Source organism: Rattus norvegicus, chromosome 1 (assembly GCF_021556685.1).
Source record: "Rattus norvegicus strain SHRSP/BbbUtx chromosome 1, alternate assembly SHRSP_T2T, whole genome shotgun sequence".
Classification (NCBI taxonomy): Eukaryota; Metazoa; Chordata; class Mammalia; order Rodentia; family Muridae; genus Rattus; species Rattus norvegicus.
The window spans coordinates 218692365-218713372 of record NC_141534.1 but is presented as its reverse complement, the minus strand read 5'-3'; the positions used below and the strand labels follow the sequence as shown (position 1 = coordinate 218713372).

The window sequence follows — 21008 nt, the reverse complement described above, 5'->3', positions numbered from 1 at the left end:
GCTAGAATTAACTCTTTGCACTATGGGTCCTAGCAACTCCGACGGTGGCGCCTAGGGCGGGCGCGCGCGCGCCCTCACGCATCTTAAAGTTATTTGCAAGCCGCTTTGCCTGTTATTTGCATATTTGGTCTGAGCTCCCTTTTCTCTTCCCGCCCTGCACTTTTTTCTTTCATTCTAACACAACTGGGCCCCTGAGGGACCCGCCGCACAGAAGTACCAGGCAGTGACTTTTTTCTTTTTATTGCCCCTCACCGGGCAGAGTGTCAGAGTTGAATTGCCCGGCTCAACCAGCAAGTCTGTTATTGTGTGCAATGGGGTGGTTCACCCCTCCAGGAAAATGCGCAATTGGGAATGTATTAAGTCAAAGAAAAAGCCAGCCCAGGAAAAGACTGTCCTTGGTCCTAGGGGTTTTGGCCAGGGTGGGGCCAGACCACAGTACCAGAAGGACAAGACCTTCCGGCATCAATCACACGTCCAGGGAGGAGGCAGGGGACAGAGAGGGAGTTCTAGATGGCGTGGCAGGAGCGGGTCCAGAGCTCCCTGCCCCCAGCACTCGCCACTGAAAGATGCTAGCATCCTTGCCACCTAAGGAGACAAGGAATGAGTCGTCGTGTGTGAACCGGACACTAGTCACATGGCTGCCATGGCCTGAGTACATACGACTTGGAGCCTAGATGAGAAAAAAAGAAACAGTTGCAGCAATGGCAGGGTCCCAAACCTACCCTCCTGGGCCCAGTGGTCCCGAGGCCTCACCTTGGCTCGAGCGCATGGGTACTGAAAGAGGTGTACTTTGCAGAAGTCGTCTGCCACGGCCACCACCCGTTCATTGTGGGAGCGGCAAAGGGAGTTGATGTCTGTCCCGTCAGAGCCATCAGGCCACACACCTAACACAACAGGTAGCCTGAGCCAGGCTGCTACCCACAACCTAGAGCTGCAGTGTTTTCAGGTTGCCACTGTGTGATCCAGACAATCCTTCCAGTCCCAAGGGGCCGCCTGACCTGGATTTGCCGCCATGACCCCCACCCAGAGGGTGGCACACACCCAGTATTCTGAGCCCGGAATGGGTTCCTCCTTGTTTCCCCAGCCCTCCTAAAGGGATCCGGATTCTGGCTCACCATAGACGTGGAAGCCCAGCACACAGGTATAGGTGGCCCACTCACGGTCTCTGCTTTCGTAGCGATTCCTTAGCAGCTTGCAGCCTCCAGCCACATCCCCTAGGTGGAAATTGTCCCTACTCAGCTGTCACTCTTCCCTCAGAGAATGTGAACTGATCATAGGTACAGTGTCCATTATGACCCCCATTGTGTGCTTCCTAAGTTCACACTGAAGCTGTTTGATTTGGTTTGGCTTTGAGCTAGCCCTGCATAGTGGTACATGCCTTTAATCTGAGTACTAGAGAGGCAGACCAATCTCTGAGTTGAGAGCCACTCTTGTCTACAAAGTGAGTTCCAGGACAGCCAGGTGACAGAGGGAACCCTGTCTCAGAAACAGAGAAGCTAGCCTAGGCATCCCTGGAACTTTCCATTCCTGCCTCAAACTCTGGATAAAGTACTGACAGTTTCTCATCAGCTTCTCCTTCTTAAATAAAGTACCCCATCCCCATACACTTGCCCTAAGAAGCTATCCCAAAGCAAAGTCTTCTTAGTGCATCATTCTTTTTCCTTAATGTTGTATTTTGAGGCACAGTCTTCCTATGTAGCCTTGGCTGGCCTGGAACTCACTATGTAGATCAGGCTGGCCTTGAACTCACAGAAATCTAGCCACCTACCTCTGCCTCTCAAGTTCAGGAATTAAAGGCATGCACCACAATGCCTGGTCCATTTTTCAACTCCCTTGAGTTCTTGTTGGAAAAGAGACAGTGTGAAAGTGTAGTTTACCTACTTACTGGATTGTTCCTATGTGTACAATTCCAATTCCATTTCCCTCCACATTAGCCCCTCTGCTTAATGTTCCTCCAATACCATCATCCCTCCTGACTAGAAGCCTCCTGTCGGCCCCCACATAATCTCTTAGGAGGCATAATTAGGAGGATGACAAATGCAAAAACAGCATGGACCACATAAAGAATTCTAAACCAGCCTGATGAAAAAAAAATTTAAATTATCCCCATCTCCCTGCCACTCACAGTAAAGAATCTCATAATCCCCAGAATTGGACATGATGAAATTCCCATCCTTGGACCAGTCAAGGTGAGTGATAAAACTGGAGTGCCCCTGGGGAACAAGAGTCAAGCATTTGACAAGATGGCTACCATCTCCCATCCCCAGACAAGCCGCCCTTAATGCCATCAAACCCCTGTTACCGTGCCCCCAGTTAACAAATCCCACCTTCCACCCCAGCATCCTTACCATACATCTGCCAAAGCGGCTGGACTTTGTGCCACAACTGGAAACACTATAGATGTAGATCATGTTGTCATGGGAGCCGATAGCCAGGTACAACCCATCTACAAAGAGATGTATTCAGACAAAGAAGAGCCAAAGCAGGACCCAGGCCCGGGGTGGGATGGCTCCCACCTGGGCTGCCAGAGCAGGACCCAGGCCCGGGGGGTAGGGGGGAAGGATGGCTCCCACCTGGGCTATACCGGACAACTGAGAGCTGTTCATTGCCATCAGTGACGTCAGACACAATCTCTCTAGTCTCTGTGTCCAAAACCAACCACCTGAAAGGGAGAAGGGAAGGAAGCAAGAGGGCAGGATGTGAGCCCACCCCAGGAAGGCTTTGAGCAAAGACTCAGCGAGGAGACAAAGAACATCAAAAAGGCTGTGGTGTCCACCACTGCATCCTTAGGCTGGGGAATGGGAAGAGGCTAAGGGCCTATAAGAGCTGAGGGGTTTCCGATGCCTCCTGGGAAAGAAGTCAGAAACTGCAGACCAGGCCAACCACAGAAACCTTGTGGAGTCAGTAAGCCTGTCACTTCCCTGTTTGCCCGCCCACATCCACCCCTCCCAGTCCCACTGCTTCCCCATCCTGGGCTGCCACCCCATTTTTGCTCCCTGCCAGACTGAAGAGTATAGGTGAGGAAGACTTGGTGACAACAGGGGAGGGGAGACCTGGGCTCAGAGAAGCACCAGAACATGAAAAGGTGTGGCTCAACCCTTTAGTTTGCCTTGGTCATCTCTTGTCCCTTCCCCTGTTCACAAGAATCCTTCCTAGACTTCCCCACTTTTCTTCACAGGAGATCTGGTATTCTCTCACCTCCCTGTGTTCAGTCCTACGACCACAACTGCCCCACTTGGGTGGAAGTCAGCACATAAACCCGTCTCCTGGGGAAAAAGAAGGTGAATTCAAGAAATTGTATTTCTAAGGGGCCTGTGAGATAAGGAGACAGGCTTCAAGGGATTGGGGGGGAGGGGGGGAGGGCAGTAGGAGAACACATGAGAGTAGAGCAGGAAACACTAGAGACATGATTCAAAGGACAGTGGTCAGGGGGGTTAGGGAAGGAAAGGGCCTGGGTCACAGTCAAAACTGATATGTATGTAGTAAATGTTAATTAAAGATAAAGGTTAATGAAAGAAGATGGCTTTCCAGTAAGAGAAGTTGTCTGGGTGGACACTTTGTCATCTTAGAAACCTCAACCAGAGATAGAGCCTAGGAAGGGGAAGACACTGAAAACACCTAGCCGTGCTACAGATGAACTATTTAGCTGCTGAACCAAAATGAGGCCTGAGGCAGCGGCAGTGCCCAGGTGTCGCTTTTCCCAGTCTATACAGAATTCATATCTGAACAGCCTGTAACCATACAGTCGGTTGTCCCAGGCACAGAAGGAAAGGCAATGTTAGGGAGTCAGAGCAGGTGTAGCACGATAGACTAAGGACTCCACCTTCAGGTCCATGCTCCAGGCCAGTGCATGGCCTTCCCCATCCCACAGGCAGAGCTGCCGGTCATGGCCACAGGTGAGGAAGCGGTTCTGGAAGGGATGCGTACACAGCCCCCAGAGCTCATCAGTGTGGCCCTGCAACAGAACATAGTTACTGCTGCTCTTCCCCCAAACTCCCTTCCCTACTTCCCCTGGCTTTTGGCTTCCAAACCTGGATAACAGGAGAGAAGCCCTGAGCCAGATCTCCCCTCAGTAATGCATTCTTGGTGGTTCCCACCAGCAGCTCAGAGCCAAGCCCTTCAGCAATGGCCCTCACAGCTCCAAAGTGTTCTGGAATCTACAGAGTAATAACAGAACGTCAAAAGCATACTGGCCATTCCTCTCCCCATCCCTTCCTTGACCCCAGCCCCTCTCACCTCAGCTTCCTGGAGGGCCACCAACCCTGGCCCCCACTGTACCAGCCGTCGGTCCCGCCCACCACCACTCAGCACTGTCCCATCCCGTCGGAGACACAGGGCAAAGATGGACCCCTCGTGAGCATGGGCCTGGGCCACGATTGTGTAGGTCTCTGTTGGTAAAGTCCAGGTAAGTCATGCTCGCAGAGTCCAGTCAGTAGGGAAAGGAACAGCTTAGAGCATCGCAATGCAGAATAATTCCAGCTACTGAGCACCCACAGAACTCTCTAAGCCTCATGACTTTCAGTTTATAGCAACAGAGGCAAAAATGAAAAATCTTTGACCTGAGCTTTGAGCCTGAGATTTTAACAAACTCAAATTCCTGGCCTCTCTCCTTTACTGTTATGGGCTCCCACCTTTCTAGACCAGCCCCCCAGGGAGTTCATTAGTTCTCAAGGTAAAAGGAAACCCTCTGCTCTGTTCCCACAGACTTTCTGAGATACAAACATCCTAAATGCTAGCCCTAACCACGTACCTTTGGCCCCACCCCTGCCTGGGGTCTTGGAATCAGAGACACTTCGACCCCAGGTAAGAATGTTCCCCTCGGAGTCCCCAGTGAGGATGTTTCCATCAGGGAGGAACACAAAGCAAGGGATAAACTTGGGTTTCTTGTATTTCTGGAGAGGGCAAAGAACAGGTATCATAGGACAATTATAGAATCTACAGATTTCATAGGACAGGTGGGGGTGCTGGGGCGCATTTGAGTCTGCAGTACTCAGCCCACTTCCCTCTCCACTGCCCCAGCCATCCACACCTCACCCCAAAAACACCCTGCTTCCGGGCGAGGATCCCATTCCCAGGAACCCCTGTTCCACCACTCCAGTTCCAAAAGTGGACATGAGATTTTCCACTGGTGACAATACAGCTGCTGTCACGAGGGCTGAAGCCAACAGCGAGGACTGAGTCATTTGTACTCTGAAGAAAGGAAGACACTTGATTCAGCCACCCTAAGTCCTGAACACCATTGTCTTTGATGCCTTTCTTTCTTTCCTTCCTTTCTCTTTCTTTCTTCCTTTCTCCCTTTCTTTCCTTCTTTCTCTCTTTCTTTCTCTCTTTCTTTCTTTCTTTCTTTCTTTCTTTCTTTCTTTCTTTCTTTCTTTCTTTGAAACAGGGTTTCTCTGTGTGATCCTGGCTGTCCTGGAATTCACTTTGTAGACCAGGCTGGTCTCAAAATCAGAGATCCACGTGCCTCTGCCTCAAGTGGTAGGATTAAAGGTGTGCACCCCCACACCCTGCTTAGGTTTGCTCCTTGTGACTGGTTCATATACCTCTGGTTGTCCTAGAGCTGCCAATGTAGCCAGCTGAGGATGAACTTTGAACTTCTGATTCTCCTGCCTCCACTCCCCAAGTGCTAAATTCATAGTTATGCACCAGCACAAGTGACTTTTTTCGGGTTTTGATTTGCTGTTCTTTGTTGAGACAGCTTACTGTATAGCCCATCCTGCCTAGAACTCTCAGTATTCATCCTGCGCCAGCTTTTCAGGTGCCGGAACCATAGTCATGAACCACTGCACCCAGGGCTCGGCTCCTCAATTGTTTGTTTTTGTTTTTCTGAGACAGGGCTTCTCTGTATCCCTGGCTATCTTGGAACACACTTGCTCCGTAGACCAGGTTGACCTTGAACTCACAGAGCTCCACCTGCCTCTGCCTCCTGAGTGCTGGGATTAAAGGCGTGCACACCTACGCCCATCCTTTTCCATTTGCCATATTGAGATTGAGTTTAGGGCCTTGTGTGTGCTGTGAACACATACTATTGGGCTACATCCTCAGCCTTCTTTCCTTCTGCTCAGTCTCCGGAGGAGCTGGGATTATAGGCTTGTGCCTCGAAAGTCTACTCTGTAACTCAATCTGCTTCCTAACAGCTGGTCTGAAAAGTCCTGAGACCCCAAGGTAATTCTTCCTCCAAGGCTCTCATTGATGGCTGAAGGTAGAGAGCAATAGTAGAATGCCTTACCTGGCATATTTAAGGCCCTGGTTTGACCCTCAACACTGCAAGGGGGGAAAAAGCTGATCCCCTAAAAAACTGTAGTCCCGGGGTTGGGGATTTAGCTCAGTGGTAGAGCGCTTGCCTAGCAAGCACAAGGTCCTGGGTTCGGTCCCCAGCTTCGAAAAGACGAAAAAAGAAAAAAGAAAAACAAAACAAAAACAAACAAACAAAAAACTGTAGTCCCCACTAGAACTTCTGTAGCTCCCAATGCACAGATGGAGAAACAAAAGCTGAGAGAACTGAGTTTGCCTGAGTAAGAAAGTGTACGTATATATGTAAGTAAACCTGGGACTGTCTGTATTCCACCACTCCCACCCTACCCCAGATTCAGAAACCATCAAGCCACCTAGGCTCCTCACCTTGATCTCAGCCAGCTTCACTCCCCGGCTACAGTCCCACACAGACAGCATGTGCTCGTTGGAATCATCCACCACACAAAGAAAAGCACCTTGATCCTGAGGATGAGACCCAGCACTGTGAGTTCCAGAGGTCTGGACATTAGACCGAGATTCTATCACAGGTTGGAAAGGCAAAAGAAGTTGACTGGTCTCCCTCAGGAGAACTGGCTGTGTGAGCCCAGAACACCAGACCTTCTCCAGGCTTCCTGGTAAAATCAAAGAGTGGTGTTCTGAGCAAGAATAAGGGTCTACCTAAATATGGGGGCACAAACCTATAAGAACTGGTGGGTAGAGACGGAAGGATCAAGAGTTCAAAACCACCTTCGTCTACATACTGAGTTAGAGAGGCCAGCTGAAGGTACATGAGACCCTGTCTCAAAACACAAGCAGCCATGTGTGGTGGCACACATTTTTAATCCCAGAACTTGGGAGGCAGAGGCAAGTGGATCTCTGATTTCAAGGCCAGCCTGGTGTACAAACTGACCTCTGGGACAGCCAGAACTACACATAGAGGAACCCTGTCTCACAAACAACAACAACAACAAACAAACAAAAAAATAGAGATCTCGAAGCTTTGAGCCCAGCTCACCGCTGCTGAAAAAGCCAAGGCCCCCACGCCACGCTCAAAGGCACCCAGTCCAATCTCCTGCAGTTTTTGAAGTGTCTCTGAGTCCCAGATATGAACCACGGGCTGCAGGGGCTAGTAGAAGAGAAGGGGTCAGAACTGTGAAGAAAAATTGACCTGTTATCTCATCCTATTTGTTCAATATTCTGTGTTGACATTACCTTTCCATCCTTGTCCACTCCAGCTGTCTGTCCTGAGGCTACACGGACACCATCGGGGTGAACAGCAAGGCTAAGTAAGGGGAGGAGAACTCTAGGAAAGGTGTCTCTCTCAAGACCACCCAAGACATGTTTTCCCTGCTTAAGAAGCAGCAAGGCAACTTCTAACCTTCTACCCTTCCACCCGTAGCCATACCCTCTCCTTGTCAAGCCTACCAGCCCCAGACTCCAAACCCTCACCATCGAACGCAGTCTGTATGACCCCGGTAGTGTCTCTGGCCGCCACCTCCAGGACCCCCTGGGCCTCCCCCAGGTCGGTACAGCACCACTACACAGGCAATAAAGTAGACCACCTCCCCAGAGCGCAGCACAAATAGATTAGAGCGAGAGTCACGACCCCTATACCCATAACTGTGTTGGGAATCGTGGTCAAGGAAAGGGCCAGACCAAGGATAGGAAGACTAAGAATGGACCAAGAAAATGGTGAAGCTCCCACTTGGCATTACCATCCCCATTGGGATGGTAGGGGATGATTCACAGGAGTCCTTGTCCCCCACACACACAGAAAGAAACTGTAAAGAAGGAAGGGGGACCCATTGTGGGAAGCAGTACTGCCCATGGAACAGAATAGGATACACCCAGTCAAGGCTCAGGGTCTCCGAGGGTGGGCCACTGGGCAGCTCCTCAAGGCTTCGAATGCCAGACGGAATGTACATGGTGATGGGACGGCCACGAAGGAACATCTTTACGGAAATGCCTTCTACACAGAAAAGCAGAGAAGTAAGCCTCCCCGAGGGCCAGAGCAACAAGCCCACGATACCTGACAGATTTCCCCGAAGAAGCTCCTAGGGTTGGAGGCCGAACTCTAATTCCGTCATGCAAGTTCTTCCTTCTGCCATTCATTACGTACCTAAGTTATAATTGCTCCTCCGAGATCCGGGACCCCCAGGACTGGACAGGGGGTCTTTGTTGCCCCGGCTATTGAGAAGAGGTAAAAGTATAAGACCAGGATCAAGTGTCAAGACCTGAGAGGGAAGGGACAATGTACTGCAGGAGGTTCCTCCCAGTCAGCCTGTTGGTGTGGGCTATAAAGAGATGGGGACTTTTAGTTGAAAGAAAGAAAGAAAGAGAGAGAGAGAGAGAGAGAGAGAGAGAGAGAGAGAGAAGGAGGGAGGGAGGGAAGAAATGAGAGAGGGAGAGAAATGGAGGAAGAAAAGGAAAAAAGAGCAAGGCCCTGGGTTCGGTCCCCAGCTCTGAAAAAAAAAAAAAAAAAGAAAAGAAAAGAAAAGGAAAAAAGAAAGAGAAGCCAACATAAAGGTAAGTGAAGAGAACTGTAAAACTATAGCCCATGCCCTTTTTTCCAGGCCTCTACCAACTTCTTATTTCCATATTTGTGAAATGGGGCCAGAATATAGACCAGCCCTGCCTTTCAGGAAGCTGGGAGGTAGGCAAAATCTCCCAAAAGGAAAATGACAATTGAATTCCAGAGGTCACTGTCACCGGATGAAAAGCTGACAATAGCTCTTTAGAAAACGGAGTAGAAGTTGAGAAAGAACAAGTCTGGAGTGGACCTTCAGGTCCACTAAGACAGTGATACCAGCAGGCTTCCTGGCACTAGGATGTCCTTAGGATACAGGAGTAGGCAGAGCAGGGCTTTGTAGGGAATGGGGATGGGCTGAAGCCCTGGGGATAGCCATCTGTGGAAGAGAGCTGCCAGGTATCTTCCCAGCACTCTGGAGGCCAAGAAAGGACTTGCATGCCTTTTAGGTCAGCCTGGGCTACAAAGTGAACTCTAGGCCAACTCAGGCCTAGACCCTGTCTCCACTAAACAAATAAAATGTCATCAGAGCTTTTAGCTCCAAGAATTTTGAAAGGTATGTTGTGATACGAAAACGTCAGCTGAGGGCTGGAGAGATGGCTCAGTGGTTAAGGGCACTGCCTGCTCTTCCAGAGGTCCTGAGTTCAAACCCCAGCAACCACATGGTGGCTCACAACCATCTGTAATGGGATCTGATGCCCTCTTCTGGGCGTCTGAAGACAGCTACAGTGTACTTATATATAATAAATAAATAAATCTTTAAAAAAAAAAAGAAAGAAAGAAAACGTCAGCTGAACTAGAATCAGGAAAAATTAGCTTCAGAGCTTGACTCTCTGACCTCAGGCAACCGATTGCCCTCTCCGAGCCTGCTTCACCTGTGCACAAGAGACCATCCATTCACCGAAGATGTTACAGGGCCTTAATGACTTGGAGGAGAGTTTTAGCACAGGCCCCAGAACACTGCAGGAGTCCCAAGGAAAGCTTTGTTTCTTTCTTCCTGTTGGGTAATGAGGTCACCCACCCCACCCAGGAATGGAGAAAGTCAAGAAGTCAAGCCTGGGGTACAGCAAGTTTGACGGGGAAGAGAAGGCTTACCCACCTCTCTGTGCTCCCTGACCGCAATAGCAGGTTGGCTGAGGAAGCTGCCTTCCTGGAGAGTTTCTGCCTGGGCCGCTCTGAGGGGGAGGAGGAGGAGGAGGAATTTCTTCGGGGCCTGGTGGAGCAGAATGAAAAAAGTGAGAAATCAAGCCTGCTTCCCAGACGTTTCACCCAAAAGCTGCAATCACAGGACACCTACGTGTCAGAACGCTGCAGGGGCTGCACAGGCCTGAGGATTCCTGGGGGTCCAGGGGAGCCTGCCCCACTGCTGCTGCTGCACCCTCCTTCAGACTGGGTCCCGCTAGGCTCTTCACTGCCCCCCTGAAGAGCTGGAGGCCCATTGCTCAGGCCAGGCGGTCCAGAGATTGGCTCCATCTCCAATCCTCCCTCTGTTTGCGTGCCTCGGCTCACCAAGGAAGGGCTGCACGTAGGTGGCAGTCCTGGGGGGACTGTAATGCTGCTGGGGAGACAGCAAATTAACCTGATGCCCCAAAGTTCCCGGGAAGGAAGAGTGAGTGTGCTGGCTTGTGTACCTGTTCCTTGTTGGAGCTGATATGCCGGAGCCCTGCAAGGTTGTGGTGGGGCCGTGCAGCCGCAGCAGGCGAAGGGCTTCTGCCAAGGCTGCCTTTACCAGTTCCATCTCTTCTTCCTGCACCCGAAGCCGCTGGCTCAGGGTCTGCAGGGTCTCATGAGCAGGGCCCTCACCTGGGAAAGGGGAAAGACGCACTCAGAAAAGTGCCACTACCTGGAGGATGGTTCTGTCCTCCCACCTAACGCTACAACCCGACTATTCAATAGAGCTAACCCTCTCGAGCAGTCTAAAGCTTGAAAGCTCATCCAGAGAGGAGATGGACGGAGATGGTAGAGGATCTAGGGCCTCCTAGCAGGACAGGCAATGAGCCTGACAAAACTCTCTTCCTGCTGCTGTCTCGGCCTCCGCAAAGACAAAGTATCATGGAGTACCAGGGGGGAAACATGGAATACTGCCGAGGTATGTGGGAGCCGGAGAGAGAGACAGGAGAGAGAGACAGGAGCAATACTGGTAAGGAACCACAGTTCTCTCACCCCACCAGCAAGCGCAAGTCTCTACCAAATGCAATCACAGCCAAGAAGGTAGAGACACAAGAAAGTGAACTGGACAGTAAAGTCAGACTGAGAGGTGTAAGGAACACAATCTGGCGAGTGTAGAGAGTATCAGTGAAGAGCTGTTACAGTGTACATCCCAAGGTAACCGTGGAAGTCAGAAATAAAGACCTGGAATTCCCGGGGAAGAGGCCCAGTGTGACACATTGGTCAAGGAAACTAAGAGAGGCACAGAGAACCGAGGAGTAGAATGGCATTAAGAAGTCCAAAATGACAGGAACGGGTTCCCAGGAACTAGAATTGGACAACCTGAAGAACTGAGGAGGATGCTCAGAGCCCCCGGGGCGCAGGAGCACGCGTGCACGCCACTAGACAGTGGTCCAGCACTGGCAGTGCCCGTCGGGCTGGCACTCAGGGAATCCAGGCCACGCCGCCCGCCCCGCCCCGTACTCACCGGGCCCCGCAGTTCCGTCCATCCGGCCCCCGCGTTGCTCCGAGCAGCGGCGTCGGAGGCGTCTAAGCCGGGGGGACCATGGCTAAGGAGAGGGGAAGGAAGCACCAGGGCGCGCGCGGAGAGGAGCAGTGCCACCCCTCGGGGGCGCCGTCGAGCGTGGGGACAGGAATTGGAGGGGGCGCTGTGGAGCTGGGCCTCTTACTCTCCCCGGGTGGGCTCCCGGGGTGCAGTGACGGGGCCGTCCAGAGCCACTGCGCCGCAGCACAAACAGGCGCGGGACCGGAGTCGCCAGCAAGCGCGGGAGGGGGGCGGGCCGGAGGAGGGGGCGGGCCGCCAGGTAACCCTTCCCTGTCCGGGACCCGAGGCTCTGGCCTGAGGCGGGGACACAGGGCTGACCCTTCACCCCGCCGGGATCTAGCCCGGCTTCCGGCCCCCAGGCTCCCAGAGGACCTGGGAGGGGACGAAGGGCCTGAGATCTGGGTCTCTAAGCCTCGAGCCCAGTGTACCAAACTCTCACTTCCGCGAAAGGGCAGGGCGGGGTCACGAAATGGGCTTTCAGCCTGGGGGCGGGGCCTTTCCTAAAGGGCAAGGCTAAGAAGCATCCTGAATCGGGGCTGGCAGAGGGTTATTAAGGCTGGAGTGGAAGGATGTCCAGGGTATTGGGGTCAGGTTGGCATTAGCCCTGTTGAAGCCAGGCTGGGCTGACTCAGCATCCTGCCTGCTCTAGCCAACCCCAAGCCCCGACGGCTCCTCACTCCCTTGGGCAGAGATGGGAGATGGCGCCGGTGCTGCCCGTGGTGCTGCCCCTCCAACCCCGTATCCGTTTGGCACAGGGGACCTGGCTCCTCTCCTGGCTACTGGCACTAGCCGGTGGCCTCACCCTCCTCTGTAGTGGGCACCTCCTGGTACAGCTGTGGCACCTTGGCACCTTCCTGGCTCCCTCTTGTTCATTCCCTGCCCTGCCCCAGACTGCCCTGGCGGCAGGAGCAGTGGCATTAGGCACAGGGCTAGGAGGTGCAGGAGCCAGCCGGGCGAGCCTGGATGCAGCTCAATACCCTCCCTGGCGAGGGGTCCTGACTCCACTGCTAGTGGTTGGCACTGCTGCAGGTGGGGGGCTGCTGACCCTTGGTCTGGGGCTAGCCCTGGCCTTGCCTGTAAGTCTCCACCAGGGACTGGAAGAGGGCCTGCAGGCTGCCTTGGCTCACTACAAGGATACAGAGGTGCCTGGACACTGTCAGGCCAAACGACTGATGGATGAATTGCAGCTGAGGTACCATTGCTGTGGGCGCCATGGCTACAAGGATTGGTTTGGTGTTCAGTGGGTCAGCAGCCGTTACCTGGACCCCAATGACCAAGATGTGGTTGAGTAAGTGATTGATTTACCTCTTTTTTCTTTCTTCTCCTCCCCCTTAGACTCCCTCCTTTGCCTTGAAATTCTTACCCAGCCATGCAATAAAGAGCACAGTGGCTGAGGAAATGGCTTCTAATTCTATTTATCAGCCCAGGGCATGTGGCCAAACCACTGTGGGCCCATTCCTCATCTGTAAGATGGCGATTACTATACCTGTCTTTATCTTCTAGACAGGCTCCTATCGTACAGAGTTGTGGGGATAAATGAATTATGCAGCACTCAGTAAATGTTTCATAATCATTTTTCTCAACTGCCCCTGCTCTCAGATGCTCCGCTAGGCCTCTATCTGCGGCCACCTAACTATCTTATCTATGTCTCTGCAGCCGGATCCAGAGCAACGTGGAAGGTTTATATCTGATTGATGGAGTGCCCTTCTCCTGTTGTAACCCCCACTCACCCCGGCCCTGCCTGCAAAGCCAGCTCTCAGACCCCTATGCCCATCCACTCTTCGATCCTCGGCAGCCCAACCTAAACCTGTGGGCCCAAGGGTGCCACGAAGTGCTCGTGGGGCACCTGCAGGGTTTGTCCGGCACACTGGGAAGTATTCTGGCTGTCACCTTATTGCTGCAGGTCAGTCAGACAAGGGCCCTGACTCCTTCTACTTTCAGCCCTGTGGCCCCAAATCCACTGACAATCACCCTTTCTACTTGCTTCTCCTTACAGGTTCTTGTGCTCCTTGGTTTGCGGTATTTGCAGACAGCGCTGGAAGGCCTTGGAGGAGTCATTGATGGGGAAGGAGAGACCCAGGGCTATCTTTTGCCTGGTGGGCTGAAAGACATACTGCAAACTGCATGGCTACAGGGAGGGCTTGCCCACAAGCCAGCACCTGAGGAGGCCCCACCAGATGAGGAACCTCCCAAGGAAGTTCTAGCTGAGGCCTAGAAACCTGAAGGGGTCGTCGGGGTGGGAAGGGGAAAGATGGACAAATATGGAGAACTCAGAATCCTTTACTCAGGCTCAGGGAAAGAGTGGTTCCTGGGATTACAGGAGTTAGAGCAATCAGAGCTGGACTGTGACAAGGTCCAGTGTCCTGAAGCCCAGCCATTGCGGTCAAAACCACCAAGGCTGAGAAGAGATGAGGGTGAGAGGGAAGTGACAGCCAACGGACTGAAGACTCTTTCTAGTATTCAGACTCTACAATAAAGTTTGTGGACAGAAGTCACTGCTCTCTCTCTTGTCAAGGGGAAGGGGGCAGGAAGGACTGTGCAGAGGAGGAGCCCAGCCTGTCCTGTGTAGGAACAGGCACCCGGTCTCTTGAGATCAGAGAGCAGCAAGCAGGTTTGCCAAGTGAGGGGAACCATGAAGCCCCTCTGGGTTGAGATTCTTTATTCTAGAGGTAGGAAGGGGATCAGCATGCTCAGGTGGGGAGGGTCCAGCCCAGCTCCTCTAGCCCCCCACTGCATGCTTGTCCCCAATAAGTTACCCTCCCTCCTGAGTCCATCTGTCCTGCTCCACCCCAGATGGGGCTGACCTGGCTCACTACAGAAGCTGCTTGTCCCCAGCCTGTGGGCAGTGCCACATGGCAGGCTGGAAGAAGGCAGAGAAGCAACTGGGCCACACCCTGTGGTTGGAGGGGCTGCCTCTGGTTCTGAGGGATCAGGTCTTAAAAAAAAAAAAAGCCACATCCTGGGCTGGCCTGGAGCCCAGTCCCACAAGGTATGTGCCTAAAATAAGGTAGAAGTCAGGGTGAGATTGCCATCACACCTCAATAGCTGGGTCTGACCCCTGGCCCTGTCGCTGTAGCTGTTCCTCCTGCTTCATCTTCGGTTTCTCTGTCCGGGTATGCCACACCAGTACCTGTGAAGGAAGGTCTAGGGTTAAAACCAGCCATAACCAGGGCCTCGGGTATGTGATCTAAAACCGATTTCCCCCCACCCCACCTCTTCTACATTCAGAGTTGGTATACAATGTATGACATATTGTGCTGGGGGAACTTTACTGTCTCTAAAATGGGACTTTGTTCCTTGTCTGTCTGATGCACACATGGGTTCACAGAAGTCTGTATGATGAAATGCAGGAGCCATACCCTGACTCTCAGTAGCCTTTGAAAGCAAAGTTGGTGAGATATGTGGAGGGTTTCTCCTGGCTCCAACACACATTCCCCCTTCTGTTAGCTGCTCCCCTGGAGTGTTCCTCCAGCCTCTTACCTGAGTACAGTTGGCAGCCCGGGGCTCCAGGTCCTTGGGATCTACAAGATGGCTCAGGAGACTACTTTCCAGGTGGCCCCGGGGTGCAGTAGCATCAAACTGGGCATTAGGCTTAGCCAGCAGCAAGGGCAGGGAAACTGCAAATCCTGCCATGTCCAGGGGAAAGGGCCTGTTGGGTTCCCATGCTGTGTGGAAACCCACAACACGGCCATCCTGTACCCGAGGGCCCTCAAATCGCAGGCCGCCCACCAGCCCCACAGGCCACACTGAGACACCACGAGTCCAACGCATCTGATGGAGAGGAGAGAAGAAACAGAGAGGGGAGGTCCAAGGAAAAGAACTACTTTGTTTACTGACACCCCTTCCCTACTGTTCCCCATCTTCCCGCACCAGCCCACATCAACACGGTAAGCAAGAGAAAGAAGGACACTGGTCCCTCCTGGCTCTTTCTCCATCTTCATCCCAGGGCTCACCTCCTTAAAGAGCTCCCGGCTGTAGGTGTTATCATCGTCAGCAAAATACACGACTCCTTGGGTGCCTGGTGGTGGTGAGTCCTTCTCTCCCCCTACAGCACCCCCTTTTCCTCTGAGCCAGTCCAGGGCTTTGTTGCGCTGTTCTACTCCTCGGGGCCGGACCCAGCCTGGCTCACCTTCCCTAAGCCGCTGAGCCTTGGGGGTAAGGACAGCCAGGTGTGTGAAGAGGAGACCAGAGGCAGCCAACAGCCCCGAGACCAGCGGGGTAGGGCTCTCAGCATCCTCCACCAGCAGCCAGTGTAGACGGGGCACCAAGCTCAGGGTCTGGGACAGCCGAACCAGCTCTGCCTTCTGTACTAGCCTGCAGTGGGAGATGCAGGAAGGAAGGGGCCAGGTAATCCTGGTCCTCTACACTGAGAATGACAGCTGCTCCTGGTCACCGTTAGCATGTTCTCTGGCAATTCCCCTAGCGCTCGCGCCCTCTCTCTCTCTCTCTCTCTCTCTCTCTCTCTCTCTCTCTCTCTCTCTCTCTCTCTCTGTGTGTGTGTGTGTGTGTGTGTGTGTGTGTGTGTGTGTGTGTGTGTGTTACTTAGGATGGAGCCCAGGATTTCAGGTATTCAAACAAGCATTGAGATACTGCCAAGTTACCTCCCTCTCCCTTGAGTGTCAATCAATTTCAGGCAGATATTCACCTGCCCCATCTTTCCAGTCCATGGTCATAACTTCCTTAACCAGGACTCAGGCTGGGGCAAGACTGTAGGACAAATGACATGGGATCATATGGATCTGGGTTTGAATCATTTTGTAAGTTGTTTTTTGACACAGGGTCTCGAGTAGCTAAGCTGGCTCAAACTCATATGCTAATGATGGTCTTGAATTCCTGCCCCTTCTGTCTCTGCCTCTGCCTCTGCCTCCCAATGCTGTTATGCTACCACATCCATTTTTATCAAGTGAAATACTTTGAGAAATGGCTTAATCTGAGCCTCATTGACTCGGGAATAAAACTGGATTAGAAAGAAGGGCACAGCTGCACACACCTTTAATCCCAGCATTTGGGGAGACAGAGGTAGACTGACCTCTCTGTGGAGTTTGAGGCCACTTTGGTCTACATAGCAAGTTCTAAGAGAGCCAAGACATTACATAGATGCTGTGTCAAAAAAGTAAATAAATAGGCCAGGTGCTTGTGGCCCACGCCTTTAATCCTAGCACTAAAAAGACAGAAGCTGATGGACCTCTGAGTTTGAGGCCACCCTGGTCTATAGAGAGAGTTCCAGAATAGCCAGAAGGCTACACAGAGAAACCCTGTCTCGGAAAACCAAAATTAATTAATTAATTAATTTAATTAATATGGACTGGAAATGTAGCTCAATGATAACATGTTTGCTAGCCGGTATGCAGTTCAATCCCCAGTAACAAACTAATAAAAAAAATAGTGAATATTTTGTAACAGTTCTATTATTGGCTTTTTGAGACAGTCTCATACTGTAGCTCAGGCTAGCCTCAAACTAAACAATTTTCAGGGCTCAATTTGAGTGTTGATACTTACAAGTTTGTCATCGTGTCTAGCTACAATATTATTCAGTTTTAGGGATTGAACCCAAGGTTTTGTACATGCTATACAAGCACTCTGCCACCAAGTTACACCTCCCAGACAAAGATATATTTTAGGAAAATGAGATGACCTGGTCCTGGTGGCACACACTTTTAGTCCCAGCATTCAGGAAGCAGAAGTAGACAGATCTTTGTGAGTGTAGACTAGCAGACTAGCATGGTCTACACAGTAAACTACCAGCCAGCCAGTGTGAGACCTTACTTCAAATTAAAAAAAGAAAGGAAGGAAGGAAAGAAGGAAGGAAGGGAGGAAGGAAATTAAAAGAAGGAAAAAAGGAAAAACGAGAGCTGGAGAAATGGTTAAGAGAACTTAATGGTCTTGTAGAGGACCAGTGTTTTATTCCCTTTTCTTTTCTTTTTTTTTTCCGGAGCTGGGGACCGAACCCAGGGCCTTAAGCGCTCTACCACTGAGCTAAATCCCCAACCCCAGTGTTTTATTCCCAATACCTTTCTCATCTCACAACCGCCTGCAACTCTAGTTCAGGGAATTCACTTCCCTCTTCTGGCCTTTGTTGGTGTCTGCACACTTTCAGTGCACATACATAATCCTCAGGCAAAAACATAAACAAAACAAAAAGTAAAGAAGTAAACAAAGTAACAAATTCTAATTTATTTTAACTAATTCGTTTTTAAAGACAAATGGGCTGGTTTGTTGGGTATGCCTTTAATCTTGGAAGGCAGAGGCAGAGAGGTGTTTGAGTCTGATCTACTGAGCAAGCCCCAGGCCAGCCATGGCTACACAGTGCTACCTTGCATCAAAAAATAAAAATAATGACAGAACCTCATTTTGTACCAATCCCTCTTCCGGCCCCTCAGTACTGGACATTATGAGGCATGAGTCAGCATGCTATGACTGGCAATACAATTTATCAAGTAAAACACTCTAGGGGATGGCTCAAGTCTCAAGTTTACTCAGGAATAAAGCTGGATTAGGAGGCTGGGCACAGTAGTGAACACACACCTTTAATCCTGTCATTTGGGAGACACAGGCAGGGGAATCTGCTTAGTCTACTGAGCTCCAGGGCAACCAGGGTTACAAAGAAAAACCCCCTCTTGAAAAACAACAAAATTAAGTAATAAAAATTAAAAATGAAACACTACAAGGCCAGGTTCTTTTCTTTCTGTGGTAAGGCTTCTGGAGAGGAGTTTTAGAGGAAATCCCGGTCATTCTCCAAATGAGAAAGTTATTTGTCTCTTTCTCTTGAACCAGAATCTCCCTGTGGAGCTCTGGTTGGCCTGGAACTCCCTACCTAGACCAGGCTGACCTGGAGATCCTTCGGCCACTGCTTCCTCAGGGTTGGGATTAAAGATGCACATAGTCTATGCCCAGCTATATAGTCAATTTTCAAATGTTCTGCCCAAATGGTTTAAAGAAAGCACTGAGAGTATGTGGTTTGCCTCCTTTGGGTTTCCTCATGGTTTACATTGGTTTACATTTAAGGAGTTGGTGGTGTGTGTAAGTGTATGAGTCCAGGAAGGTATATTGAAGGCATGTGTTAACAAGCAGGACTTTTTGGCTGCAGATCCCAAACTAGTGAATGCTAAGTAAATACTATTCCACCAAATCTGCTTACCCCTGCTTTCTAAATGTAATCAGAAATTTTTGTTTGTTTGTTTTGTTGTTGGGTATTTTCTGTTTGTATAATTGTTAGTTTTGAGACAGTCTTACTGCATCGTCTAGGATGGGTGCGAACAGTAGCCCCCAGTCTCCCAAGTGCTGGGATTACAGATGTCAGATTACAGATATCTGGATCTAACCAAAGTGTTAGAACTTTCTAACCAAGAGATTCCTAAGAAGAGTTCATTCATTGGCAAACTCAAATTTTCTCTCACACATTATTGTCATACCTTAAAGTTTAGCAGTAACTCAGTAATCTACTTCTTAATAATCCTTTGCCTATTTTTATAGGGAAAAAAACATATTCCCACAAATCTGAATAAAGGTACGGATCACTTCTCATAACATTTGGCAAACTCTTGTTTAAGCATCACCCTCTAGTTCAGTGCCTCCCCAAATTATCATTAACCGTCTTCTTGTTCAACACAGAACTCCTGAGTGTACCAGAGCCGTACCTGGCATAGGTGGGGGTAATGACATAGATAGTAGGCAGGGCCTCAGGTTCTGGGGGCTGGGCTGGGGCAGGGGGTGGGCGACGGAGGTCGGCTTGCAGCTGGGATATCCTCAGGTCCTTTTGCCGGAGCTGCTCAGCTGCAGCTCGAAGTGGAGGGAGGCAGTCACAAGGTTGGCCTGGTACCAGGAGGCATCAACAGGGAGAGGGAGTGTCAAGAACCACAGGACAGTAAGTAGTTCAAAAACCCAGGGCCCATTCTTTTTAACTCCTAGCCAATACAGAAATTCCCTTGAGTCTTGTTTTTTTTAAGATAGGTCTTGCTATATGGCCCCAAGCTGACTGACCCTTAACCCACTGGCCTGTTTTCCAAATGGTGTGCTACATTCAACTCTTCCCGTCTAATCAGTTCCATCTGCCACTCTATTTTCCTTTGCTGAGGCTCCAACCCAGGGCCTTACACTTGTGAGTGCTCTACCACTGTGCCACATCCACAGCCCTGCCGCTATTTTAACTTGTTCATTGGGACGATCTGTCAGCCCTTCTATCTTTTCTACCTTCTGACCCTAATTTTACCTTCCAGACATAAGTAATAGAACTTATCACAGTAATAGAACATAATCACAACTGCCTGAGGCACTCATGTATGGCACTACCAGAGAAGCATTTACTAAGCTCCTGCATAAAAGGCTGGATTGAATCTGCTCCACGGTCACATGACCACTGACTTGTCTGTAAGTTCACTGATTCCATCGCATGAGAAACATTTATTGAATAAAAAGGAGGGGGTGGGGTAACAGTCCCTACTTTCATGGAGCATTTACTTTGGCGGAAGAAGCAGACACTAATAAAGTCATTACAAACTGCGATATGGGCCACTAAGGAATTAAAAGCTAAGGTGGTCAGGGAAATCCTGATGTGACATCTGCGCCAAAACCAGAAAGACAAGAAATAGATGGCCTGGGGGTGGGGGTGGTGGACACAGCAGGTCAAGAGCTGGAGGGGACAATGAACTGGGGGTTCTCAAAAACCTATCAGCAAGCCTGTTTGAGAGGCAGAGCAAGGGAAGGAGTGGAAAATAGGTTGCTCGGCAGCGGCAGTGGGGTCATTTGGGGCTTGGTCGGCATTCGCGGAGTTGCAGACTACGGAGAGTTCTAAACGTGGGGCCACCGAGGGCTGTCCGAGGGCCAAGCGGGAAGCAGCTGTCAGAGGGTCTCATCCCCAGCGCCTCGGGCCAGCCCTCCTCACCCCGCCCCGCCCCGCTCACCGAGCTGCACCAGAGCGTAGAGGAGGCCGGCGATCGACACCAGGAAGTAGGCAAGAAACACGTTTTTCAGCTTCAGCTTCATGGCCGTGCCGCCGGGGCAGGCGGGGTCCACCGGGGACCGGCAGGGACAGGTCCGTCCGGCCCTCGGCCCTCCCGCCGGCCCCGCCCCGGCCGCCCCGCCCGCGCCCCGCCTTCCCCAGGCTCCCTTAATAGTTCCTGGGAACACCGGACTCTGAGCGACACCAAGGACCACTTCCGGCTAGTGGCGTCCCTCCCACAGGCAGCTTCCGGCCCCGCCTCCTAGTAGGCCATCCAAGGCCTTGACGCTATATCCGCTCGGTCATGCGGTCGTGGCCGGCTATCAGAAGAGTGGGACATGTGAGGCCTAACTCTATATCCACCTTGAAGCTCCAAATTGAGAACAAGCCACAACCTTATCACTGAGTTTTCTAGACGCACCCATCCATCCTTCAGCCTCAACACTCAGCGCTGCTTAAAGAAACTGTTGTTCATTACTTGTTCAGCCAATGAGTGGAATGTGGAGCCCACCAGATGCCAGACTAGTTTAGCTAAGTCTATTCCAGTGATTCTCAATCTTGCTAATACCGAGGCCTTTTAGTACAGCTCCTCATGT

The 21008-nt window shown here is 51.2% G+C and overlaps 3 protein-coding genes across 7 annotated transcripts; 1 reads left to right on the top strand and 2 right to left on the bottom strand.

Moving 5' to 3' along the window:
* Positions 1–224: 224 nt before the first annotated feature.
* Eml3 (EMAP like 3) lies at positions 225–11661 on the bottom strand. 3 transcript variants are annotated; one of them, XM_087552768.1, is made up of 22 exons: positions 11397–11661; positions 10393–10564; positions 10059–10319; positions 9861–9974; positions 8354–8421; positions 8080–8203; positions 7684–7854; positions 7447–7516; positions 7250–7360; positions 6622–6717; positions 5035–5190; positions 4751–4892; positions 4237–4388; positions 4032–4157; positions 3824–3955; positions 3199–3266; positions 2574–2662; positions 2349–2446; positions 2126–2213; positions 1116–1214; positions 754–884; positions 225–670 (listed from the first exon to the last, which is right to left on the bottom strand). In XM_087552768.1, exons 1-22 carry the CDS (start codon positions 11416–11418, stop codon positions 467–469), a joined length of 2694 nt encoding a protein of 897 aa, XP_087408894.1. In that variant the 5' UTR covers positions 11419–11661; the 3' UTR covers positions 225–466. The 3 variants fall into 3 exon arrangements, with proteins under 3 accessions (XP_087408894.1, XP_087408944.1, NP_001388696.1); XM_087552818.1 differs by having other exon boundaries at positions 8354–8468; positions 10059–10316; NM_001401767.1 differs by having other exon boundaries at positions 10059–10316.
* A 295-nt stretch (positions 11662–11956) lies between these two features.
* Positions 11957–13965, top strand: Rom1 (retinal outer segment membrane protein 1). Its single transcript, NM_001009690.1, has 3 exons — positions 11957–12762; positions 13131–13377; positions 13471–13965. Exons 1-3 carry the CDS (start codon positions 12173–12175, stop codon positions 13687–13689), a joined length of 1056 nt encoding a protein of 351 aa, NP_001009690.1. The 5' UTR covers positions 11957–12172; the 3' UTR covers positions 13690–13965.
* Positions 13966–14086: 121 nt separating this feature from the next.
* Positions 14087–20634, bottom strand: B3gat3 (beta-1,3-glucuronyltransferase 3). 3 transcript variants are annotated; one of them, XR_015619677.1, is made up of 5 exons: positions 20375–20494; positions 19112–19286; positions 15428–15788; positions 14955–15100; positions 14087–14604 (listed from the first exon to the last, which is right to left on the bottom strand). XR_015619677.1 is itself a non-coding variant. In XM_087548840.1 (5 exons), the coding sequence occupies exons 1-5, from the start codon at positions 20454–20456 to the stop codon at positions 14506–14508; spliced, it is 687 nt and encodes a 228-aa protein (XP_087404966.1). In that variant the 5' UTR covers positions 20457–20494; the 3' UTR covers positions 14087–14505. The 3 variants fall into 3 exon arrangements, 2 of the variants coding, with proteins under 2 accessions (XP_087404966.1, NP_001121656.1); XM_087548840.1 differs by having other exon boundaries at positions 15604–15788; NM_001128184.1 differs by having other exon boundaries at positions 14118–14604; positions 14955–15245; positions 20375–20634.
* Between the last annotated feature and the right edge of the window lie 374 nt (positions 20635–21008).